This window comes from Lontra canadensis, unplaced genomic scaffold (genome assembly GCF_010015895.1).
Source record: "Lontra canadensis isolate GAN:19392208 unplaced genomic scaffold, GSC_riverotter_1.0 scaffold125, whole genome shotgun sequence".
In the NCBI taxonomy this organism is placed as follows: Eukaryota; Metazoa; Chordata; class Mammalia; order Carnivora; family Mustelidae; genus Lontra; species Lontra canadensis.
In genome coordinates, this window is record NW_022631119.1 from 789,536 (window position 1) to 808,819 (window position 19,284).

Sequence of the window (19,284 nt, forward strand, 5' to 3'; positions counted from 1 at the left end):
CTAAGCCACTCAGAGTCCAGTTGCCATTATGGGAAAGAACCCGTTTTCCCCAGCTCGAAGGTTCGGTTATTTGCACTCATGTTCACATAGACAAATCTGGTAAAAACACGGAAACTCCCCTTGGGAAAAAAGGCTCAGAGTGTTGAGCAACTTGGAGGGGGGTAGGGAGGGTCTCCTGGTCCCCCAAGAATGCCTAGTCAGGAGATCTCAGTCTTGCCTCCTTACTGTCCCCACTCCTGACCTTCCCCCCCCCCCCCCCCCCCCCCCCCCCCCCCCCCCCGCAGGGAAAGCAGGCTGGTTCCGGGGGGGGCCGACCCCTAGGACTACTGCAGGAAGCAGGAAGGATGAGGTGGTCTGTAGCACCCGGAAGCGATCCCTGCTCTCTGTCCCACCAGAAACTAAGTGCCCCTGAGCATAGTGCTGGGGACTAGCCAGAGTTCCCTGAGAGCTGGGTGGTCCCATTTTATTCACTTCAAGGACAGGCAGGGGGGCAATCCCCCCCCACCCCCACCCTGCCACACACACCCCCTCAACCACCACCCTAGGACCGGTTTGGACCACTGCTCTCCAGGGAGTGGGTCCCCAGATGGCAGTCATACATTTCATCTGTCCAGGGTCTCTGAGGTCCTAACCTGTAGGGATTTCTGGGGTGGAGGCCACGTGGATGTGAGACTGATCTGTGAGCCAGGCAGGCTCCATCCTATCCTGGTCAGGGGCCGGCCATTTCTGAGCCTCCACGTGGGCTCAGACCTAGGAGGGCCTGGCTTTCAGCCTAGGCAGCCAGGGGCTGAGGGAGGTGACAGCCCTGTCACCTTCCTCCCCAGGTGGGGTCGGGGGGAGCGGGCAGCTGCTGTATCTCAGCCTTTTCATTTGCTGTCTGTCAGCTTTCCTGAGCAGGCTGAGATAGTCTAGCCAACTCTGGGACCTCATTTCGAGCTCATTTTACTTTCCTGACTGAGGTCCTCATTGCTAACCATTGTCGGCAAACGGCAACGACAGGAACATCTGGAGACTGAGGTCTTGTCTGTAGCACCTGGATGCAGGGCCCGGCGCCCACACCATGAGCACTTGCAGAGGGGCCCCAGAGCAAACACAGGTTTGTGCCTGTTTTTTAAGATATGAACCATAATAGCTTAAGCTTTAGTCCAATCTACTGATAAAGCCAGTTACATTTCTGGTTAGACTCACATCCAGTTTTGTTCCTCGGACCAAAGCAACGAAACAAGATGTATTTTCAATATGTTTTATATTCAATATGTTTTCAGTCCTAATTATACATCTTCAATTAAAAAAAAAAAGCACAGATCATTAAATGCCTATCACAACCATGCCCAAGTCTTTCAATGCAAAAGATGGTTGACATTTAACCGGGAACTTTTAAAACACTTGAGAATAAATTATGACCCAAACTTACTCTTCTTAATGACACGTATAAAGTTCAGCTCTTTCATAAAAGGATTCAGGAATACGAAAACAAAGTTCCCAGCAATATTAAGGAAATAAAGGTCCTGCAAAATGGTCAGTTCTTGTTTCGATTAAGTTGTGCCTTTTTAATATAGTTGGTATAAAGTGAAACCCTTAAAAAAACATGTAGGAATTTAAAATAAAGTGGAACATCCTATTTTCAGGGTCACCAGCACCACAGTGAGATTTTGTCTCTTAAACAATGACACTTAGTATCTCTGTAGTTCCATGAATACTTTTGAAGTGTCATATTAAAACCAATCTCATGGCCTTGAGGCAAAGAGAAGCAATTAGTCTTGGAGTTGTGAATAAATAAAAATCCATTTATACACCCGTCCTTGACATGTACCTTGCAAATCTTAGAAACTTCATCTAGTGGGAAAAGAAATGTTAAATCATGAATACCAATACTAATCACATCACCATGTGGCTTCCTAAAACAGTTTGGTTTATACCAATCTTTTAAGTATGAATTTATATGTATATATTCATCCATGTTGAACACAAAACAAAGCAATCCTCGCTGGCACCTAGGGGAGGGTGGGGGAGGAGTGAGGGATGCTAGGGACCCCAAGGGCCATGACAAGTAGGTTTCCAGTGGGTCTGCTCCTCAAACAGGAGCCTGGTGCATTTTTCCTCCTGCTCCCCTTTCCCTCAAACACTCAAAGGCCTGGAAATGGAGTAGGCTCAGTCCCCGAAGAACTTTGGGGTAGGTATCCACACCCTGCTCCATTTGGGGTCCCAGCCCTGTATTTAAGGGAGGACTCAGAAGGTCAAAGTATTTGGAAACTTGCTTCACTTCTAAATTGGGTGCATTCCTTTCTGTGCTGCGTGGGGTGAGTGTGGATGGGGGCTTTGCTTTTTCCTAGCCCCTCACAGCACCCGGAGTGACTGGAGCAGTCGGTCACCTAGCAGAGCAGACCTCCCGGGCCTGGGCTGGCCTGGCCACAGTGTAGAGAGCGGAGAGCCGTGCTGTCAGGTCAGAGCTCGGAGCCAGAAGCCCGGAGGCGCCAGGGCGTTGGGGAGCCGAGTGGGCAGCCTGTGGGCTGCGCTGGAGCTGCTGCACAGATCCCTGACCTACTTCCAGGCCCCCTTTCTGTTCTAGGAGCAGCTAAAAATCCATAAATTAAGGAAATTAACTGATGGGGCCTGCGGCATCTTTGTAAGCTATTTAAATCTATAAATTTACAACATCTTCTGCATATATCAAGTAATTGAACTAACTGCAGGGATGTAACTTTAATGAGAAAATTTCCCCCTTCTCCTGTAGTTCGAGCTCTAAAATAAATAAATAAATAAAGCCTTCCCTTAGGAGGAAAGTTTCTGCTTATTCCCGCGTGGAGAAGTTACAGAAGCCCTGTCCAGTCGCTCTTTCCACGCGCGAGGTGCCCTAATGAAGGCAAGCAGGCCCTGACTTGATCCTTCTGCCACCAGCGCCCCTCACCACCAAATCCTACCCCCCCCCACCCCCGTCCAGCCCCGGGCCCGCCCGGAGCGCCCCCCACCCGGCGTGATCGAAGCCGCTAGAGGGCGTCTAGGTCCGGCTGGAGCTCGGGGTGGGGGCTCCCGCGCCGCTCCCGGCGGGAGCGCACCCGCCCTCCAGCCCCGGTCTACTTCTGGCCCGGGCGTCCCCGGAGCCGGATGGGGGCGCAGTGCAGGCCAGGCGCACTGGAGACTCCGCGCTCCGTTTCCTAGGAGTCGGGAAATGGAGTTGGGGAGGGGGTGGAGCGGGCGGGGCGCACGGGAAGGAGGAGAAAGAAGAAGCGGGGCGGGGGGGGGGGGGGGGGAAGGAGGTAGGAGAGGAGGAGGAAGGGGCAGCCGACCCCGGGACCTGGAAGGGACGCCCGGGGCCCTGGCCTCGGCGCGCCCGGGGGAGTCTTAGCCGCAGACGTCTCTACCGCGCTGCGCGCGGAAAGGAAATGGCGCGTCTGGCCGCGGGCGGGTGCCGGCCGGGTGCCCCCCCGCGCGCCCCTCCCCCGCGGTGGCCGACCGCGTGTCCGCAGACGTCACGGGCGGCGCTGCTCCCCGGCAGAGGGGCAGTCGGGGCCGAGACCCGGGGAGGGAGGCCGTGGCGGGGGAGGGGCGCCCTGGCCCCCCCGGCCCCGCTCCAGCCCCGGCCGACTCGCAGCCCAGTTTCTTCCCAAGTCCCGCCCCTACCCCCGGGCGCCGCGGCGGCGGCTGCTCTCCTCTTTGTAACCGAAGAGTCAAGAAATGTGAGAAACGTGCCCTTGTGTTACTTATTTGGGAGCCGAAAATTTATGCCCAGCTGAAAGCGCCTGGGGAAATATTACATCAGATGAAATGACAATGATTAAAATCAGCTTCTCCCCCGCCCCCTCCCGAGCCCGGAGGAGGCCCGGGCGCCGCGTGGCCGGCCGGCGGGGGGCGGGGGGCTGGGCGGCGGAGGGCGCGGGGGCCCGGGCGCACCGCTCCCGGGAGGGTCCTGGCGGAGGCCCCGGCGGGAAGGCGCGGGCTGCGGGAGAGGCGGGTGGGGATCGCCCGGCGAAAGGAGGGGAAACAGCGCATTTTTGTCGCCGAGCGCGGCAGGCGCGGGCGCGCGGAGCTAATTGCGACTCTAATCCTCTGCCCCGCGGCGCAGCCGAGCCCCGAGCCAGGAGTCGCCGCGCGCTCCCGCTCGCGCTCGCCGCGCTGGGTTATTTGGAGCCGGATCGCTGCCCTTTGCGTCCGGGCTCGGCCGCGACGGGGCGCAGGCTACGGACTGGGGTGGGGGGCTGATTTTCTCGCCAGCAGTCAGGGAAGGCCGCTGGAGAGAGAGGAGGGAGGAGAGGAGGTGGGAGCGGCGGGAGGGCAGCCGGAGAGCGGCACGAAGAGGAGGTGGCGGCGGCGGCGGCCGCGAGGAGGGGAGGAGGCGAGGGGAGGGCGGGGAGGGGAGGCCCCGGCGCGCCGCGCCGCGAGGGGCCGCGCGAAGCGGGGGCCGGGGCGGGAGGGGGGGGGGGGGGGAGGGTTGGGGGCGAGAGAGAAAGTAACTCCAGGACGAGACCGGAGCGACCCGCGCAGCGAGCATAGGCGGCGAGGCTGTGCCCGGCGCCCAAGACCGGCGGGGGGCGGGGGCTGCGCCCGAGCCGGATCCGCCGCTCCGGCTCCGAGGTAAGCCCCGCGCGGGAGGCCACCGCTCGGCGCCGCGCACCCTTGTCCCCAAAGTGGCGGCGATACGGAGAAAGTCGCTCGCCTCGGGTTCGGACCTGGGTGGGGGCGGCTGCTTTGTCCCGGTGCCGGACGACGGGGGCTGGCGGCGCGGGGGCACCCAGCACAAAGGCCTGGCGCGAGAAGGGGGGATTGCCCACGTGGGCTGGCCCTGGCCCCGGGTGGACCCTCCCCACGCGGGCGAGCGCCGAGCTTCCGGCCGCGCGGGGCGGGAGGTGGGGGGTGGTGGATGTTGCAGGTCCTGGCCCTCCGGCCTCAGTGCAGGGCCGAGCGCCCTGCGGGGCCAGCGAGTTTCCGGGGTCAGAAACGAGCTCATGCAGCTGGGGCTGCGGGGCGCACAGGGCCCGGCTTGGCGCCCAAATCAGAAAAAGTCTCTAACGGGACAGATGTGCGTCCTCTAACACCCACCCCGCGAGTGCGAGACGGGGCGGGAGGGGCAGGCGAGCTGGTGGTGGTCCCAGGTGCGCGGGTGTCGGAGGCCGAGCGCGGGCTGCACGGAGACGCGGTAGCCGCCTTCGGCTCTAGCTGCCCGCGGGTACTCCCTGACCTGGACGCGCGCACGGGGCACACACTCGCAAACGCCCCTCTCCCGTAGCCGAAACGCCTTCCCGTCCTCCCGCGCCCCCCACCTCGAGTGCAGAAAGATAAGCTTCAAGTTTTCACTCCGTGTCTCAAATGTGCATGAAGGAATTTAACTGCACGAGTGAATAACAGCATTAGTTTCAATTAATTTTTTTTAAATCCCGGCAACAATAAACTTTGAGAACAAAAGCGCTTTTACGTCCTTAATTAGGCGAGCTTCCCATCTGTGGTCTCTAAGTGTCTGCCTCTTGATTTAACTTTGTCCTCCGCCCCGCCCCCGCCGCACAGCCCCTCCCCGCCCTACCGGGCACTTCGGGTTCCATGGCCACCCCCGCCCCGCGGCGCCGGCGGCCTTGGCCCAGCCGGCTCTGGACGCCCCGAAGTTAACTCCGGCCGGCGGGCTCTGCGGCGGGGCTGGCGCGCACCAGGTGGCACGCCCGCCCCCCTACGGACACCCCCACCCCCACCCCCGACAATTCTGTAGGCCCCTGGCACTCTTGCCCGCGGCTGGCGCCCAGGGCTCAGAGCTAAAGGGAGCTCGCGAGGCGCCTTCTGTTTACCTTTTATGGTTAAAATAACAGCTTAGCAAAGAAGCGACTTCACGAAGAAGCGATTTAGTGAAATCGTCTCAAGCTGCCGCAGCTCAGCCAGTTTAATCACCCCCAGAGAGCTGAACAACTGCGAGCACAATGGGACACAAAATCATTTTGTGTGTAAATGAGCGTGGCATTCTGCTCGCTTCCCTCTGCTCGGGCGGGTGGGGCTCGGCGGCGGCGGCTGCGGCGGGCGGGCGCGGGACCCGGGGCTCCCACCGCAGCTCTGAGAAGCGGGTCAATACCTAGCCAGTTTGGCATCCTGCAGGCCCCGGAGCACACACCACATCGCGGAGGCCCCTGCAACAGGCGGTCTGGGCGAGCCTCTGAAGGGCCCCCGGCGCGCTGGGGCTGGGTCGTGGGGTCGTGGGGTCGTGGGTTTGCTGGTGGTGTTGAGGGACTGAACTTGTGTCTCTTACTGCACCCACTTTTGTGCTTCTGACCGCAGCAGTGGTGTCGGGGAAAGGTCGTTGTCCAGCACAGATGCGTTTGCCCGAGGCAGCACAAGAGGTTCTGGTCGAGGCGTAAAGCCTGGGGCTTCCAATGGTGAGTTTCTGGTTTGCCGTGAACATCAGGTTGTGCTTGTGATGGAGAAGAGGCTTGGGTGAGAACAGGACTGAAGAGCTTCTGTAAGGGGTAGTTGGTGTTAAATGTCACTTTGAGTCTGTTCCTGGTAGTTGGGAAAACATTGCGCAGTCCGCTTTGATAGAATTTCCATCGGAATTCCTTCCAGCAGTTTATCCCCAGTGTGGCTTTCCTTCTGACTCCTCCCCCAGCAGAGCCTCCCAAGGCAGGATAACCCATCCTGAGGTCTGTTTTGGTCTCTCAGAACTTCCTTGAGATAAGCGACCTGCTTTTCTTTTTGGAGCTGGCCAGAAGTCAGGAATGCCACAACAGCAGACCCTGAGTAGCCCCCAGTGAGAGTCTAAATTAGATCTTGATATCTAATACCAACCCCCACCCCCACCCCAGTTTCGTGTCAGGGAACCTGCCAGGACACCCAGGGCAGAACAAATCCTGGGAGAGGAACCTTACTTAAATTGACAGGATTGATGATGCTCATTGGACCTTGGTCCAGGTTTTAAAATTGGAGGTTGGATTTCAAGACACAAGTCAAGGTTAGGATTTCAAGACAGATAAGTCCAGGTTAGGCTTGTGGGGGCACCAGCGTGTGTGAGGTCAGTGGGTGGGTGTGGATGTTCACTGTGCCCCCCCCAGGAGACAGCCTCAAGTCCATGCAAGGAACTGCGTAGACCTGTACCCCTCCTACAGTGTCCGAGGATGGCTTCTAGTGACTGAGGGACAGTCTTATTTCAGGTGGTCGTGGCATAGAGGAAGATCGCTAAGTGACTGGGGAGGAGCAGGAGACAGGGTCCATTTGCTGAGCTGCTGTCTGTTTCCTTCTGGCCAGCTCTCTAATGCCTTGGGGGGTGTGTGTGTGATCCCGAGGGGGTCTGGAATACATTAGGCACAGACAAGACTGTTCTGTGGGTCTGGGAAGCAACTGCAGAGGTGCAGGCTAGGCAAACAAAGGCAAGTTTCCTCTCTCAGGCGCCCTAGGGAAGAGGTGGCTTCCTCCATGACTTTTGCTCTCCCCCTGGCTTCTGCCAAGGGAGGCTGCCCTGGCTCCGGCCATTCACAAACTGCATCTTAACCACGGTGGAGACGGTGTTCAGAGAGGTCCCGGGCTCCCCAGCTCCTGGAGGGTGGGGGATCCTCCCTGAGCTGTGGTCCACGGGGCTCTCTGCTGATGCAAGAGGAGACACGCTTGGTAACGTGGCTCTGAACCAAAATACCAGGAAAATCAGATTTGTTCTGAGACATTGTGGGGCAATAATGGTGAGCATATGCTTCAGTGCTGTCATTAACTGAATTAGCAGACGTGGAGCTGCCCAGAAAACACGTGTGTGAGTGTGTGTATGTGTGAGTGTGTGCACATGTGCGTGCGTGTGTGTGTGTGTGTGTAAGCTGCTCTGGCTTTGGAGCGTGGGGACAGGGTAGTGGCGGGTGGAATCTGGAGAGGGCTCTGTGGTGTGGGGCTCCCGGGGAGCACAGGCAGAAAGGAACCTGGGCAGCCACGACTACTGAGGAGTAAAAGCCCTGGTCTTGTCGGTGCTCCCCACAGATACTCTGGGCAATGATGGAAGCCTAGATGCCTCACCGCAAGGAGCGGCCGAGCGGGTCCTCGCTTCACGCCCACGGCAGCGCCGGCACTGCGGTGAGAGCCAGCAGGGTGGGCTGGGGCAGCGGCCAGTAGCCCCCTCCCTACCGTTTTCCCCAGCGTCTGCCTGCTCACCGGCCACCCGTCCTCTCGGCCGCCACCTTCCAGAGGTGGCTGTTGACTGGCTGTACGATTATGTATTTTTTGAAACCAAAATGCTCTTAATTTGATGTGAAATTTACTACATGTATAAAAACCCAACGCCTTAGGTGCTGAGGAAGTCACTAATTTAGAGGTGTCTCGTTACTGAGACAAACTTGCAAAAACCCCTGAATCCCAATTCACAAATTGGTGATTCGTTTGTCAGGGGATATTTCACATCTAACACATAAGCCCGCGACCTTTAATTAGAATTTTGCAGTTTGTTTTATGCCCCTGGAGGCTGACACCTTGAAAAATTTTTTTTCTTGATTTCTTATTGCTAATAAGCATCTTTCCTTTTTTCCCTCTGGTACTTTGAAGAAAATGATGCAAATACACTTAATTACAGTGGTGGCCGTAATTTGTCAGCTGAATATGTGATCAGGCACAGGCAGAAGTGATCTGATTAGATCTGTGATCACATTGGCAGAAAAGGGAGTGCACGGCTCTGTGGTGGAGACACTCTTGTTCTCGCCTTGTCCCCATCTCCAGGAGGGAGGAAGCATGTCCCGGTTATCTCTTACCCGGTCGCCCGTGTCTCCCCTGGCCGCCCAGGGCATCCCATTGCCCGCCCAGCTCACCAAGTCCAACGCGCCTGTGCACATCGACGTGGGTGGCCACATGTACACCAGCAGCCTGGCCACGCTCACCAAGTACCCGGACTCCAGGTAAGCACCAAACGCACCGTGGCTCCTAGCAGTATCGGCCGCCTGCTGCCAGTGAAGTCCGTCCCCTCCACCGGCCAACAGGTGGGCTCCCCAGGGCCCACCTACTCTCCCAGACCCAGGGCGCTAGCGTTTGGGAGGCCTAGGCTGCCTCTCGAAAGATGCTTTATAACAGGGACTTGGGACCCTGTGTGTGTGGCATCGAAAGTGCCAGGTAGAGCTCCTGACCCACCGGCAGAAGCTCCTGTGAGACCCTGAGATGTAGCAGCTGGCTCCCTTGGGCCAGGCGGAGGGGTGGGTAGCAGCTAGGAGCTCCAGGATGTTCAGGCGCCTCCAGGGCTGTGGGCCAGCAGGAGCCTCATACCCCCATCAGCACATCAAGGATCTCTGACTTGGAGCCTCCCAACAGGGCCCCTTGTGCGCTCCGCCCAGCTCCCTGGAGCTCCTGGCTCCTGGGCCCGCTGGTGGGAGGCGCTAGGTGCTGCAGGCTCCCCAGCTCCTGTTGCTGGGGCATGACCCTCCCAGGGGCAGCCCTGGTTTCCTGTCGGCATGGCAGCAGGGCTGACCGGAGCTGGGATGGGTCTCCGTGCATCTCCTGGGGCTGACGCAGTGTGCTGTTCACAGAGCCCACACCGGCTTGCTCCTGGCACAGGGAGGCCGCCGCCATGGAGGGCAGAGCAGTGGGAGGGCTGAGGCTGTAGGGTATCGCCCTTGTTTTATACATTAAAAAAAAAAAAAAAAAAAAAAAAAAAAAAAAGAGGGGTTAATTAATCCCCCAGACACTAAGGGATCATTTCTGGGAAGGTTTCTCATCGGTCTGCCTTGTCGCTAGTGCTGTGGCTCAGTGCAGAGACCTGGACACCTGGCCTCTGGAGCAGGTGGGGCTGGAGCTCTCCATGGGGGCAGGAAGGCTCCCTCGAGGTGCCTGAGCTGGAGATGGAGATAGCGTCCAGTTGGGAATTTAGGGAGTCCAGGGTACAGGTGGTGGTTGGGCTCATTCTCTCGGCCCAACAGCGGCCAGGCCTGGGGTGCCTGTGAACTTGGGGCCTGGCAGGGGCAGTGGCCACGAGGCCACACTGGCAGTGCCGGCCAGCGCGCTCTCTTGCGGAGCTCTGTCTAGGATGGGAGATGGATTCTGCTTATTTAATTTCAATTTTGCCTTCTGCGGCATTCCCAAGTTGTTCGAGATAGATCATCCCTTAATCGGTTGACGACGTTTGTGAGTGAAATTCATAAAACCCTTGCCCACAACCTCTCTGAAGAGTGTTTCTTGAAATCAGACACTTGCCTTTCTAGAGTAATCACAGCTCAGGCCTGTGGGGAATGGCCGCCTCGTTCTTGTCTTCAGGCTGCTGCCTGGGATCAGCGGGGGTAGGGGGCAGCCCTCCCCCTCCCCATACCCACAGCGGAGCTCCTCCTTGCCCAGCATCCTGCTCTGCAGAGGGGGCAGGCCCTCTCACTGAGGGGGGCCGAGGCCCCCTGTGATCCCATGATCTGGCGTGTGGGACCCTCAGCCTGCAGGACGTGCCCAGAGGGGGTGGCGATCTGCATTCTTTCCCCGGGGCTGGGGCTCAGAGATGAATCTGTCATTCTTGCCTGGATGGCTTCTGGCTCAGGGAAGAGCTGCTCCCTGGGCCTGAAGCTTTGGCCTAGAGGCCAAGGAGTAGCGTGACCCGTAGGACAGTCAGGAGACAGTGGGTCAGGCCACCGCGGGTCAGGCCAGGCTTGGGAAGCGAGTTGGACAGCTGTGCTGGCAAGAACCCCTTGTCCTTCTTTAAGTGAATCATTAAAATGAAAAAGGGTTTTTTCACCCAGTCTGGAAACCAAGATCAGCCCCTCACCCAGTAGCACTGATGTGTGAGTCAGCAAGAGAGGGGGCAGTGAGAGAGCTAAGGTCACCCCAGGGAGCTTCTGGATGTCAGGCAAGTCCCACCCGCGCGGTGCCGTGAGACTGGGGGCCTGGTGCCCCACAGCCGTGGCTGGGCTCCTCAGGGGGGCTCCCTGAGCAGGGATCAGGCATGGCCACTGGCCGGCCCAGGCGTTGCCATTATCCTGCAGCCAGAAAAAGCAAAGCACGGCTGCCCAGGGCTGCTACCTTCACAGTCCCAAGCTGGGTCCATGCTGGCTCTGGGAAGCAGCCAATTAAGCCAGGAGCTCCAGAACTTCCACTTAAAACCTTCCACTGAAACATGCAGGGAATTGGAGCCAAAGCTTTAAAAAAAAAAAAAAAAAAAAAAAAAAAAAAAAAGATTTCTATCAGGTGGGGTCAGAACTGGCCAGATTATTCCATGAAGGACCTCTGATGTTGGCAGCCCCAAACCCTGCAGCCTCCTCACAGAGTGACCCAGAGAAGGAGCTGGCTCTTAAGACCCTGACAGTGGTTTGGGGGGGTAGGGCTGGGGGAGGGGGCTTCTTTTGTGGCAATTGTCCTAACCTGCCATCAACCTATTCACATCCTTGGTAGCCTCGGACCCTGAGGGCCTGAAAGGCCTTTGTCCTTTGAAGAGACGCTGACAGTAAGATCTAGAACCAGTCTTCAAGTGAGGAAGACTGAGAACCTTCTAGTCTTGGACCAATAAGTTAATCTAGAACCCAGCCAGACCTGGAATGTGGGGTGGCCAGGGTCTCCCGAGAGATCTGCGGCTTAGGTAGGCCTAGAACAGCGCTTGCCGCACAGAGTGTTCGAACTCAGTGAAGAAGAGGGACCGAGGTTCCACAGGAAGGCTGAGGCTTTGGACTAGCTGACTTGCTTATGGCTGTGGCTCGTGCTTCTTCCTGATAGTGCCACATGTGGGTCCTCTCCTATCTGGCAATGACTGCCCATGGGACTGGGGCACTGGATGGTCCCCATTCTGACATCTCCGTGCCCATGCTCTGCTGAGGCCAGGTCCTGGGGGCTTCGGCAACTGGAACAGGCCTTGGAGCCCACGACGCTTTCCAGCAGGGTCTGGGTGACTGCAGCTCTGGTTGCACAGGCCCGGGCTTCTCTATACCTCATCCAAGGTTCTGAGCTGCTCACATCTATCTGTGAGGCAGCCTTGCCCTCTACACACCCCCCACTGGGACTGGGGCTTGGCCATGTTCCCAGAGGGAGACTAGGTGAGTGTGTGGCCGCTGCACACGGGGGCCAGCCCTCAAATGTGGACGGGCTTTGGCACAGCCCGGCTTTGGGAATTCTCACGCCTCAGCTTCTGCCCAGCCCATATGCCTGGGTGCACAATAGGGCGGGGTAGGGCCTTAGGAGCCCTTAGAGCTTGGAGCGCATAGAAGACCAGGCTGTTGGTGGAGAGGCGGGCCTCCCCAGAGGGTCCTCGCCAGGGTAGGCCATGAGTCAGGAGGCTCTGGCACTGGCTGTGCATCCTGGGCTGTGCACGCTCCCGAGCTATGCACACCACGCTGTCGCCGCAGCAGGGTTTTGCCGGTGGGTGGCCATACCTGTTGAAGGGTGTTTGGAGGGGCCACCCCTGAGGGGACCCTGCCAACCCCATGCCCCAAGGAGGGGCTCCTAACTGTTCACAGCCAGGCCTGGGTCAGATGGGCCCGGCTGCCCTGGGCATTAGAGAGGCCCCAGCCCTCCTCTGTGGAGCAAACGGGCCAGCAGGGTCTCCCTTGAGCTTCCCACAGGTCCTGGGTTTCCATCAGAACCCCTGCCCTCCAGAGGACAGGCTGCTGGCATGGGACCTGTCTCTTCTGCCAGGGTTCGTGCCTGTTTCCGCACCTGTGCACACAGGTGCGTGGGTACACACTGAGTGCATGCGTGCGTATAGATCGTGGTGCATGTGTACGTGTTTACACTGCATCTTGTGGGCAGGCACTCTGGTGAGCGTGTGCTGTGGCATGCATGCTGTCCCCCTCCATCCACGCCTGCCTGTCTTCCTCCCCTAGGGCCCCCCTGAGTGAGTGTGTGTGTGTGGTTTGTCTGTGAGTCCGCCAATTGTACAGACAGGGTGTCTCAGGGTGATGGGTGTTGGGCTGGTGTGGCCTCCGCCTGGGTGTGTCTGGGGTTGCCTGGGACTCGTGTGTTGCAAGGGAGGGGACCATGTGATCCCGGGCCCCATGCCCAAGTGCGTTCCATCCGAGGCTCATTCACATGAGTCGGATGCAATGGGTATGCGGGACCCCAGACCGCCTTGCCCAGCCTCCGTGTGCTCACTGGGCGTGGGGCCGTGGGCCGGGGTATCTGATGGCCAGTACGAGTTTTCTGGGTGGGTCTGCCTGGCAAGGGTCCGTGCACGTGGGGCAAGGAGACTGCTGTGTCTGGGTCTCACGCTAGTTTTCCAGGCCTGGAACGTGTCAGTGGTCAGGTGCGAGTGGCCAGGTGTGTCTGTCTCTGGCTGGGGCTTGTAGGGGTGGGCCGGGTACGGAACATGTGCTGGGGTCCTGTCCATCTGTGGCCCCAGTGGACGTCTGTCGTGCCTGGCATGGCCCCGGAGTTCCACATGGCGGCCCCCTCACCCCTGCAGGTGGCCTGGCCTGGTAACCTGACCCTGGCCTCAGACGCCCTACTCTCCCTCTCTCCTAGAATAAGCCGCCTCTTCAATGGCACCGAGCCCATCGTCCTGGACAGTCTGAAGCAACACTATTTCATCGACAGGGACGGGGAGATTTTCCGCTACGTCCTGAGCTTCTTGCGGACTTCCAAACTGCTGCTCCCGGATGACTTCAAGGTGAGTCTGCCACCGCCTGCTCCTGGCGCCGCCTCTATGGGGCCATTACACAGGGGATGCTGGGACTTCATGAATGGGCCCGTGGTCGTCATGGCAACGATAAAAAGTTAACCGATGAAGCCGAGGGCTACATTAGTTTTTCTAAACTAATTTTGTTTTCTCACATTTTTAGCTTATTTATCAGAGTGTAACAATGATTAAGCAGCAACACTTACCCCGTCTTGTTTGTCGCCTTGAAGGATGGTCGTGAGCCCACGTTGGAGCTTCCCACGACTGTTCCTCGTTGGCAGCGAGCAGGGGAAACCCTGATCCAAACCAAAAAGACCTTTTAAACAACGGGTTACCCCCAGGTCCCGGGGTGAGCCTGTCTAGGGTAGTGGACCTGGTTCCGAGAGGCCTGTCTCCACAATGGGCTGCTCCATGGTGTTGGGGATCCCAGAGGAAGGGAACTCAGGCCTGGCTCCAGCCAGCAGATGTCCTTCCTTCCTTCCTGCACCCAGAGGCCCAGTGGCCTTGGGGCTGTTTTGTCCTCCATCCAACTGATACTGGGTGCCAACCACCAAAGTCAGGCCAGAGATACTGGGAAATAGGAGCAGACCTGGGTCCTGCCCCCATAGCACTTACAACCTAGTGGGAGGACAGGTGTTGAACAACAACAAAAATGCATGAATTCCCTTGGGCGGGGGCAAATGTTCCATAGAAGTAGAGAGTGTAGTGAAGGAGAACCATGGAGAACCCCGCCTCAGGGGGTTTGGAGGGAAGGATGCTTCTCTGGGTGAAGAAGGAATGAGGCCAAACAAGTGTGAGGGCCTTGATGAGGGGGCAGGGTGGCAAGAAGCTTGGTACCTTCCAGAACCAGAGAGAAGGTGTTGGCCTGGGGCTCTGTATGAACAGGGGCAGGGAAAGGAGGCTGCCCTTTGAGGCAGTGACCAGCTTGGTGACCAGCTCTGGCGTTTGGCATTTTACCCGGAATGCAATGGAAGGGTTGTGAGCAGGGAATGACCATCAGGTTTGCAATGGGAATGACAGGGCTCCAGCACATGTTCCGTACCCGGCCCACCCCTACAAGCCCCAGCCAGAGACAGGGAATGACCATCAGGTTTGTGAGAAGGACAGCCCTGGCTGCTGTGTGGGGAAGGATGCCGTGAGGTTGAGGGATGGGAGCAGGAGGCCGAGGGAGGTTTCCTGAAGGCCTTGGTCCAGGTGGGAGGCAGCGAAGATAGAACAAAGCGGCAGATTAGATTTCTGTTTAGGAATTGGCCACAGAAGGCCGTGGCGTGGATCGGTCGGGGGTGAGGGGACTCTCGAGGCTGTCTCCTGGCCTTTGGCTTGGGTCCCGAGGGGATGCGTGGAGGCCCCGGGGTGGGACAAGCTGGAGAGAGTTGCATGAAGCGATGGCGGGGCATCGGGTGGAGAGGTTCTGCGCTGTGCGGGAAAATGTGCACAGGTATCATTTAAAAACTTCGGGAGTGGATGAGAGCAGATGCCTGAGGAACCTCAGCAGAGGGAAAGGATGGGTCCCTGGCAGACAAGACAGGCCTGGGTCGGGGGCTAATACTTGGCCTTCCCTCCAAGTAGCTGCAGAGGCTGGGGCCAGCAGAGGGAAGGGACTGAGGGCCTATGGGGTGGCCCTGCTCTGGGGGTTGGGCCTCCTTGCCTTTCCCCCAGGGGTCCTCAGGCTCACCCACCAGCCTTGAGCTCAGCCCCTGTGAGTGGCCCAAGTCCTGGGTCCTAAGCTGCTCAGGGCCAGGGCAAACATGGGTGTGCCTGTGTTTGAGGGGCAGGTGGTGTAAGCCTGCCAGCCTGGGGGTGAGCTGCGTGGAGGGGGCCTTCCCGCTCCCAGACGCCTCCTCAGCCTGCCTGTTAGGGCAGGATGGGCCCGGCGCTTGGCAGATTTCGTCTTCCCTCAGACCTCACCTCCTTCTCTGAGCTGGGTGTTTATGTCCACTTTATAGACAAGGAAACTGAGGCTCTGAGAAGGTCAGTAACTGAGATCAGAGGTCTCAGGGCTGGTAGATAGTGTGCCAGAAATCCGCCCCAGGCAGCTCTGCTTTGCCTCCCTGGGGGGAGCTTCCCACAGCTCCCTGGGGGCTGTGACCACACCCTGCTTTCTCCTCCGCGCCCCCCACCCCCAGCAGGTGAGGCTGCAGCTGTGCTGTGCCATTCTAAGAAGGCAGCAGGTCCCCAGACATAGGCATGGCCTCAGGCTCCACTAGTCCAGCCCCCCTGGTCTTTGCAGAGGCGGCTCTCTGCTCAGGGACTTGAGGCCAGATGGAGGAGTGTTACCCTGCAAAGGCCCACACCAGCTGCTGTCTTTTGGGTTAAGGCTAGACTCCTGAGGCTTGTCCGTGTTCACCTGAGCCTCATTCTCCCCATCCGTACAATGGGCACAACCATCCCAGTGCGCACTGAGCTGAGGGGTAGCAGCTCCACGGAAGTGCATATGCGGCAGGGCACGTGGGGGGCGGGGCTGGAGCCGGAAAGAGCAGCCCCCACCCGCTGCCCTCCGATCTGCGCGCACCCACAGGACTTCAGCCTGCTGTACGAGGAGGCCCGGTATTACCAGCTGCAGCCCATGGTGCGGGAGCTGGAGCGCTGGCAGCAGGAGCAGGAGCAGCGGCGCCGCAGCCGCGCCTGTGACTGCCTGGTGGTGCGGGTCACGCCGGACTTGGGGGAGCGCATCGCGCTCAGCGGCGAGAAGGCCCTCATCGAGGAGGTCTTCCCTGAGACGGGGGACGTCATGTGCAACTCTGTCAACGCCGGCTGGAACCAGGACCCCACGCACGTCATCCGCTTCCCGCTCAACGGCTACTGCCGGCTCAACTCCGTGCAGGTGAGGGCTCCGCCCGCCCCGCCTGCTCCGCCCGCCTTCCCCCTCCTTCACCCCCTTGGCCCTCTGGCAGGGCGCGACGAGGATAGGTGGAGGGAGGCGCCCTCTCTGAAACGGTGAAGCCCTCCGTGCCATCTTACAGAAAAGGCAACAATGTGTCGATGCATAATTTATGTCCGGCTCATAATTAAATGATGGCGCCTGGGGGATGGACTTAAAAAAATTGATCTGGGCTTTTTTTTTTTTTTTTCCAAAAGGATGTTCTATAAAAATGGCCCAGAGTATTTTCAACAAAGTGTGCTTCATTTGACACCCAGAGTCTGCCTTTCTATTCAAATTAAACCCGGGCCATGGAGGGGAGCAGGTCAGAGGCTGAACGAAGTGGCCTGGAAATGCTGACCCACAGCCTGCCCCCCCCCACCCCCAACCAGCTGAAGGCCAGCAGAGCTGGCTTTCCTCAGATGGGTCTCAGGGTTGGGGAACCCCAGATGGATGGGGCCTATTCCACACCGGCTCTTCCAGACCCAAGAGCATGCTCCTAATTTAGGCTTAGGGCAGAGTGGACACTGGGGGTGGGGGTGGGGAGTCAGCCTCCCCCCACACACATTCCACAGGCTGTCAGTCAGAACTTGCTACTGGTGGGACACAGGTGTCAGACATAGTGACAAGACACCCCCAACCCCCACCCCTCACAGAGGCACAAACCCACGTGGACACGGAGGCCTATAGAGACTCAGACTCCCAAGAGTGCTCCTCCCCCCTCCCCACCCTAAGTTCCCTTGAGCGGATGAGCCCCCGGGCCCCAAACCATCTGGGACTCACAGCTCAGGGAAGCAGGTGGCTGCCCAGAGGCTGGGGGCAGGGTCTCTGTTATTGAGTCAGGCCTCAGTGAGGTGGGGGGGCGGCGGGGAGGAACCACATGTCTGTAGAGAGAGGGTTAGGTTCTGGACAAGAGAGAAAGGGCCCCAAGTCTCTTTCTGCCTCTAGATGGAGGCTGTGGACCCCCTAAGGGGGGCAGGTTGGGGTAGCTTTTCCCAGGTTTGGTCACGCAGGGCGACCCTGGGTCTGGCTGCTCCCATCCCTCCTGTGGTTGCTCAGCGAGTGGTTCTAGAAGCAGGGCGGTCCCCGACCCGAGATCGCAACAGGAGGGCTGGCTCGCCCTGGCTGATGCCCACCTGCCGGTAAGGCCGAGCCAGGCCTGCTCTGTTGCGGCGGGGCCCTGCTGACCCTTCTTTCTTCCCGGGCAGGTGCTGGAGAGGCTGTTCCAGAGGGGTTTCAGTGTGGCTGCGTCCTGCGGGGGTGGCGTGGACTCCTCCCAGTTCAGCGAGTACGTGCTCTGCCGGGAGGAGCGGCGGCCGCAGCCCACCCCCACCGCAGTCCGGATAAAGCAGGAGCCCCTGGACTAGGCCCTGCCTGGGTGCCCGCCTGAGGCTGTCTGGCCCTGGGGACACCCCCAGGGACCTGGAAACAATGCTGGGGAGCACCGCCTCTGCCTGCTCAGCTGCGGGTCATGAGACTGAGGGCGGGGCTGGAGGGTCCAGAACCAGCCCGGGGAGCCCCAGGTATCGTGGCCACAGAACGTGGGCTGCCAGAGGCCGGCCCACCGAAGGACGGTTGATGGGACCCAGAGATGCTGCCGTGGGAACAGTGCTCCGGGTGCTCGGGTTCTCCAGCCCCGTGCGGCCTTCCCCGAGGTGGGGTCAGCAGAGGCTTCCGGGCCCACGTCAGAGGAGCAGCTCATCCTTCTCCACGCGTGGCAACTCCTTTGGGTCTCCTTGCGTCAAAGATGGCTTATTTTTCTACAGTATTTAAGATGGAAGGAACTAACTGCACAAGCCAGAGAGGCCGACAAGGACCAACGCTTCTTCATCTGGTGCTCAGTTCATAGCTGGACGGGCAGCGCCCCCGACCCCCGCGGCAGAGGAGCTTCTGGGCGCTGGGGCCCGGGTGCCTGCAGAGCGGGGCTTAGAGACTTCTGGTCCCTGCTCCTAAGACAGACGCAAGAACGGCAATGCCTTCGGAACTGAGGCAGGGTCCCCAGGGGGCAGGGCTGCTGGGAGGAGGGCTGTATGGGGGTCGGAGCGGGTGGAAGGCTCCAGAACCATCTGAGACCCTCCCCCTTTGCTGCCACCCTGGGTGCAGGCCACACTTGGTGAGTCACCTGACCTACTAATACCCCGAGGGCTTCCAGTTCTGTCTGTCCTCCCACCTGGACTTCTGCAGAAGTCTCTCTCCATCCAGACCAGCCACAGGGCCACACCGCATCCTTACCTCAGGAATGGGCCCCATGGTAAAGGGGCCCATGTGTCAGCAGCATCCTCTGGGTCCCCAGCTCAGGAAGAGCCATCCCCAGCTCCGATTTTCCTACACTAATATGCACACTGAATTGGAAGCAAGCTGTTACACTAGCCTGCTGATGAGACTGGGACACAAGGCATACCTGGGGCTCTGGGTTCCAGATTCCAACAAGGACCGGCCCCGAGGGGTCCTCCCAGACCCACTCCCTCCCAGACAACAGGTGCAAAGATGGATACCCCCCACCCCCTGGCCTGGTCCCCTTTCTCCACGTGCTGGCTCCACCCGGGTGGGGAAGTCTTGGAGGGGCCCCCAGCCGGCCCCCTGCCGTGTACGATGCCTGTAGACTTGTATATGACTCCTTTAATATTGTAAAGATGCCGATGTACAATTGTGTGTGTGTGTGTGTAAACACATTACGTTCCCAGTTCATGCCATAAATGATGCTCTAAAGTGAATGACTTGCACGCAGGCGTTGTCTCCTCCCCCCACAACCCCGCACCAACGGGAAGAACCTGCGGAGCCCCCCCCCCCCCACTCCAGTGCAGCCCTAGCTGGGTGGGGGGAGGGGCAGGGTCCTGAGCTGCCGTTATTTATTGCATTTGGGTGTTTCCTCTCTGCTGTGCCTGTCCCCTCTGGGCAGCACAGATTCGGAATTCTG

General features: G+C 59.1%; 1 protein-coding gene across 3 annotated transcripts; it reads left to right on the forward strand.

The window, feature by feature from the left end:
• Positions 1–3,661: 3,661 nt before the first annotated feature.
• Positions 3,662–19,081, forward strand: KCTD15 (potassium channel tetramerization domain containing 15). Of its 3 annotated transcripts, none has more exons than XM_032841919.1 (7): positions 3,662–3,677; positions 6,253–6,350; positions 7,930–8,022; positions 8,659–8,834; positions 13,354–13,498; positions 16,026–16,331; positions 17,576–19,081. In XM_032841919.1, the coding sequence occupies exons 3-7, from the start codon at positions 7,957–7,959 to the stop codon at positions 17,732–17,734; spliced, it is 852 nt and encodes a 283-aa protein (XP_032697810.1). In that variant the 5' UTR covers positions 3,662–3,677; positions 6,253–6,350; positions 7,930–7,956; the 3' UTR covers positions 17,735–19,081. The 3 variants fall into 3 exon arrangements, with proteins under 3 accessions (XP_032697810.1, XP_032697807.1, XP_032697809.1); XM_032841916.1 differs by lacking the exon at positions 3,662–3,677 and adding an exon at positions 4,521–4,572; XM_032841918.1 differs by lacking the exon at positions 3,662–3,677 and adding an exon at positions 4,523–4,572 and having other exon boundaries at positions 6,256–6,350.
• Positions 19,082–19,284: the final 203 nt, after the last annotated feature.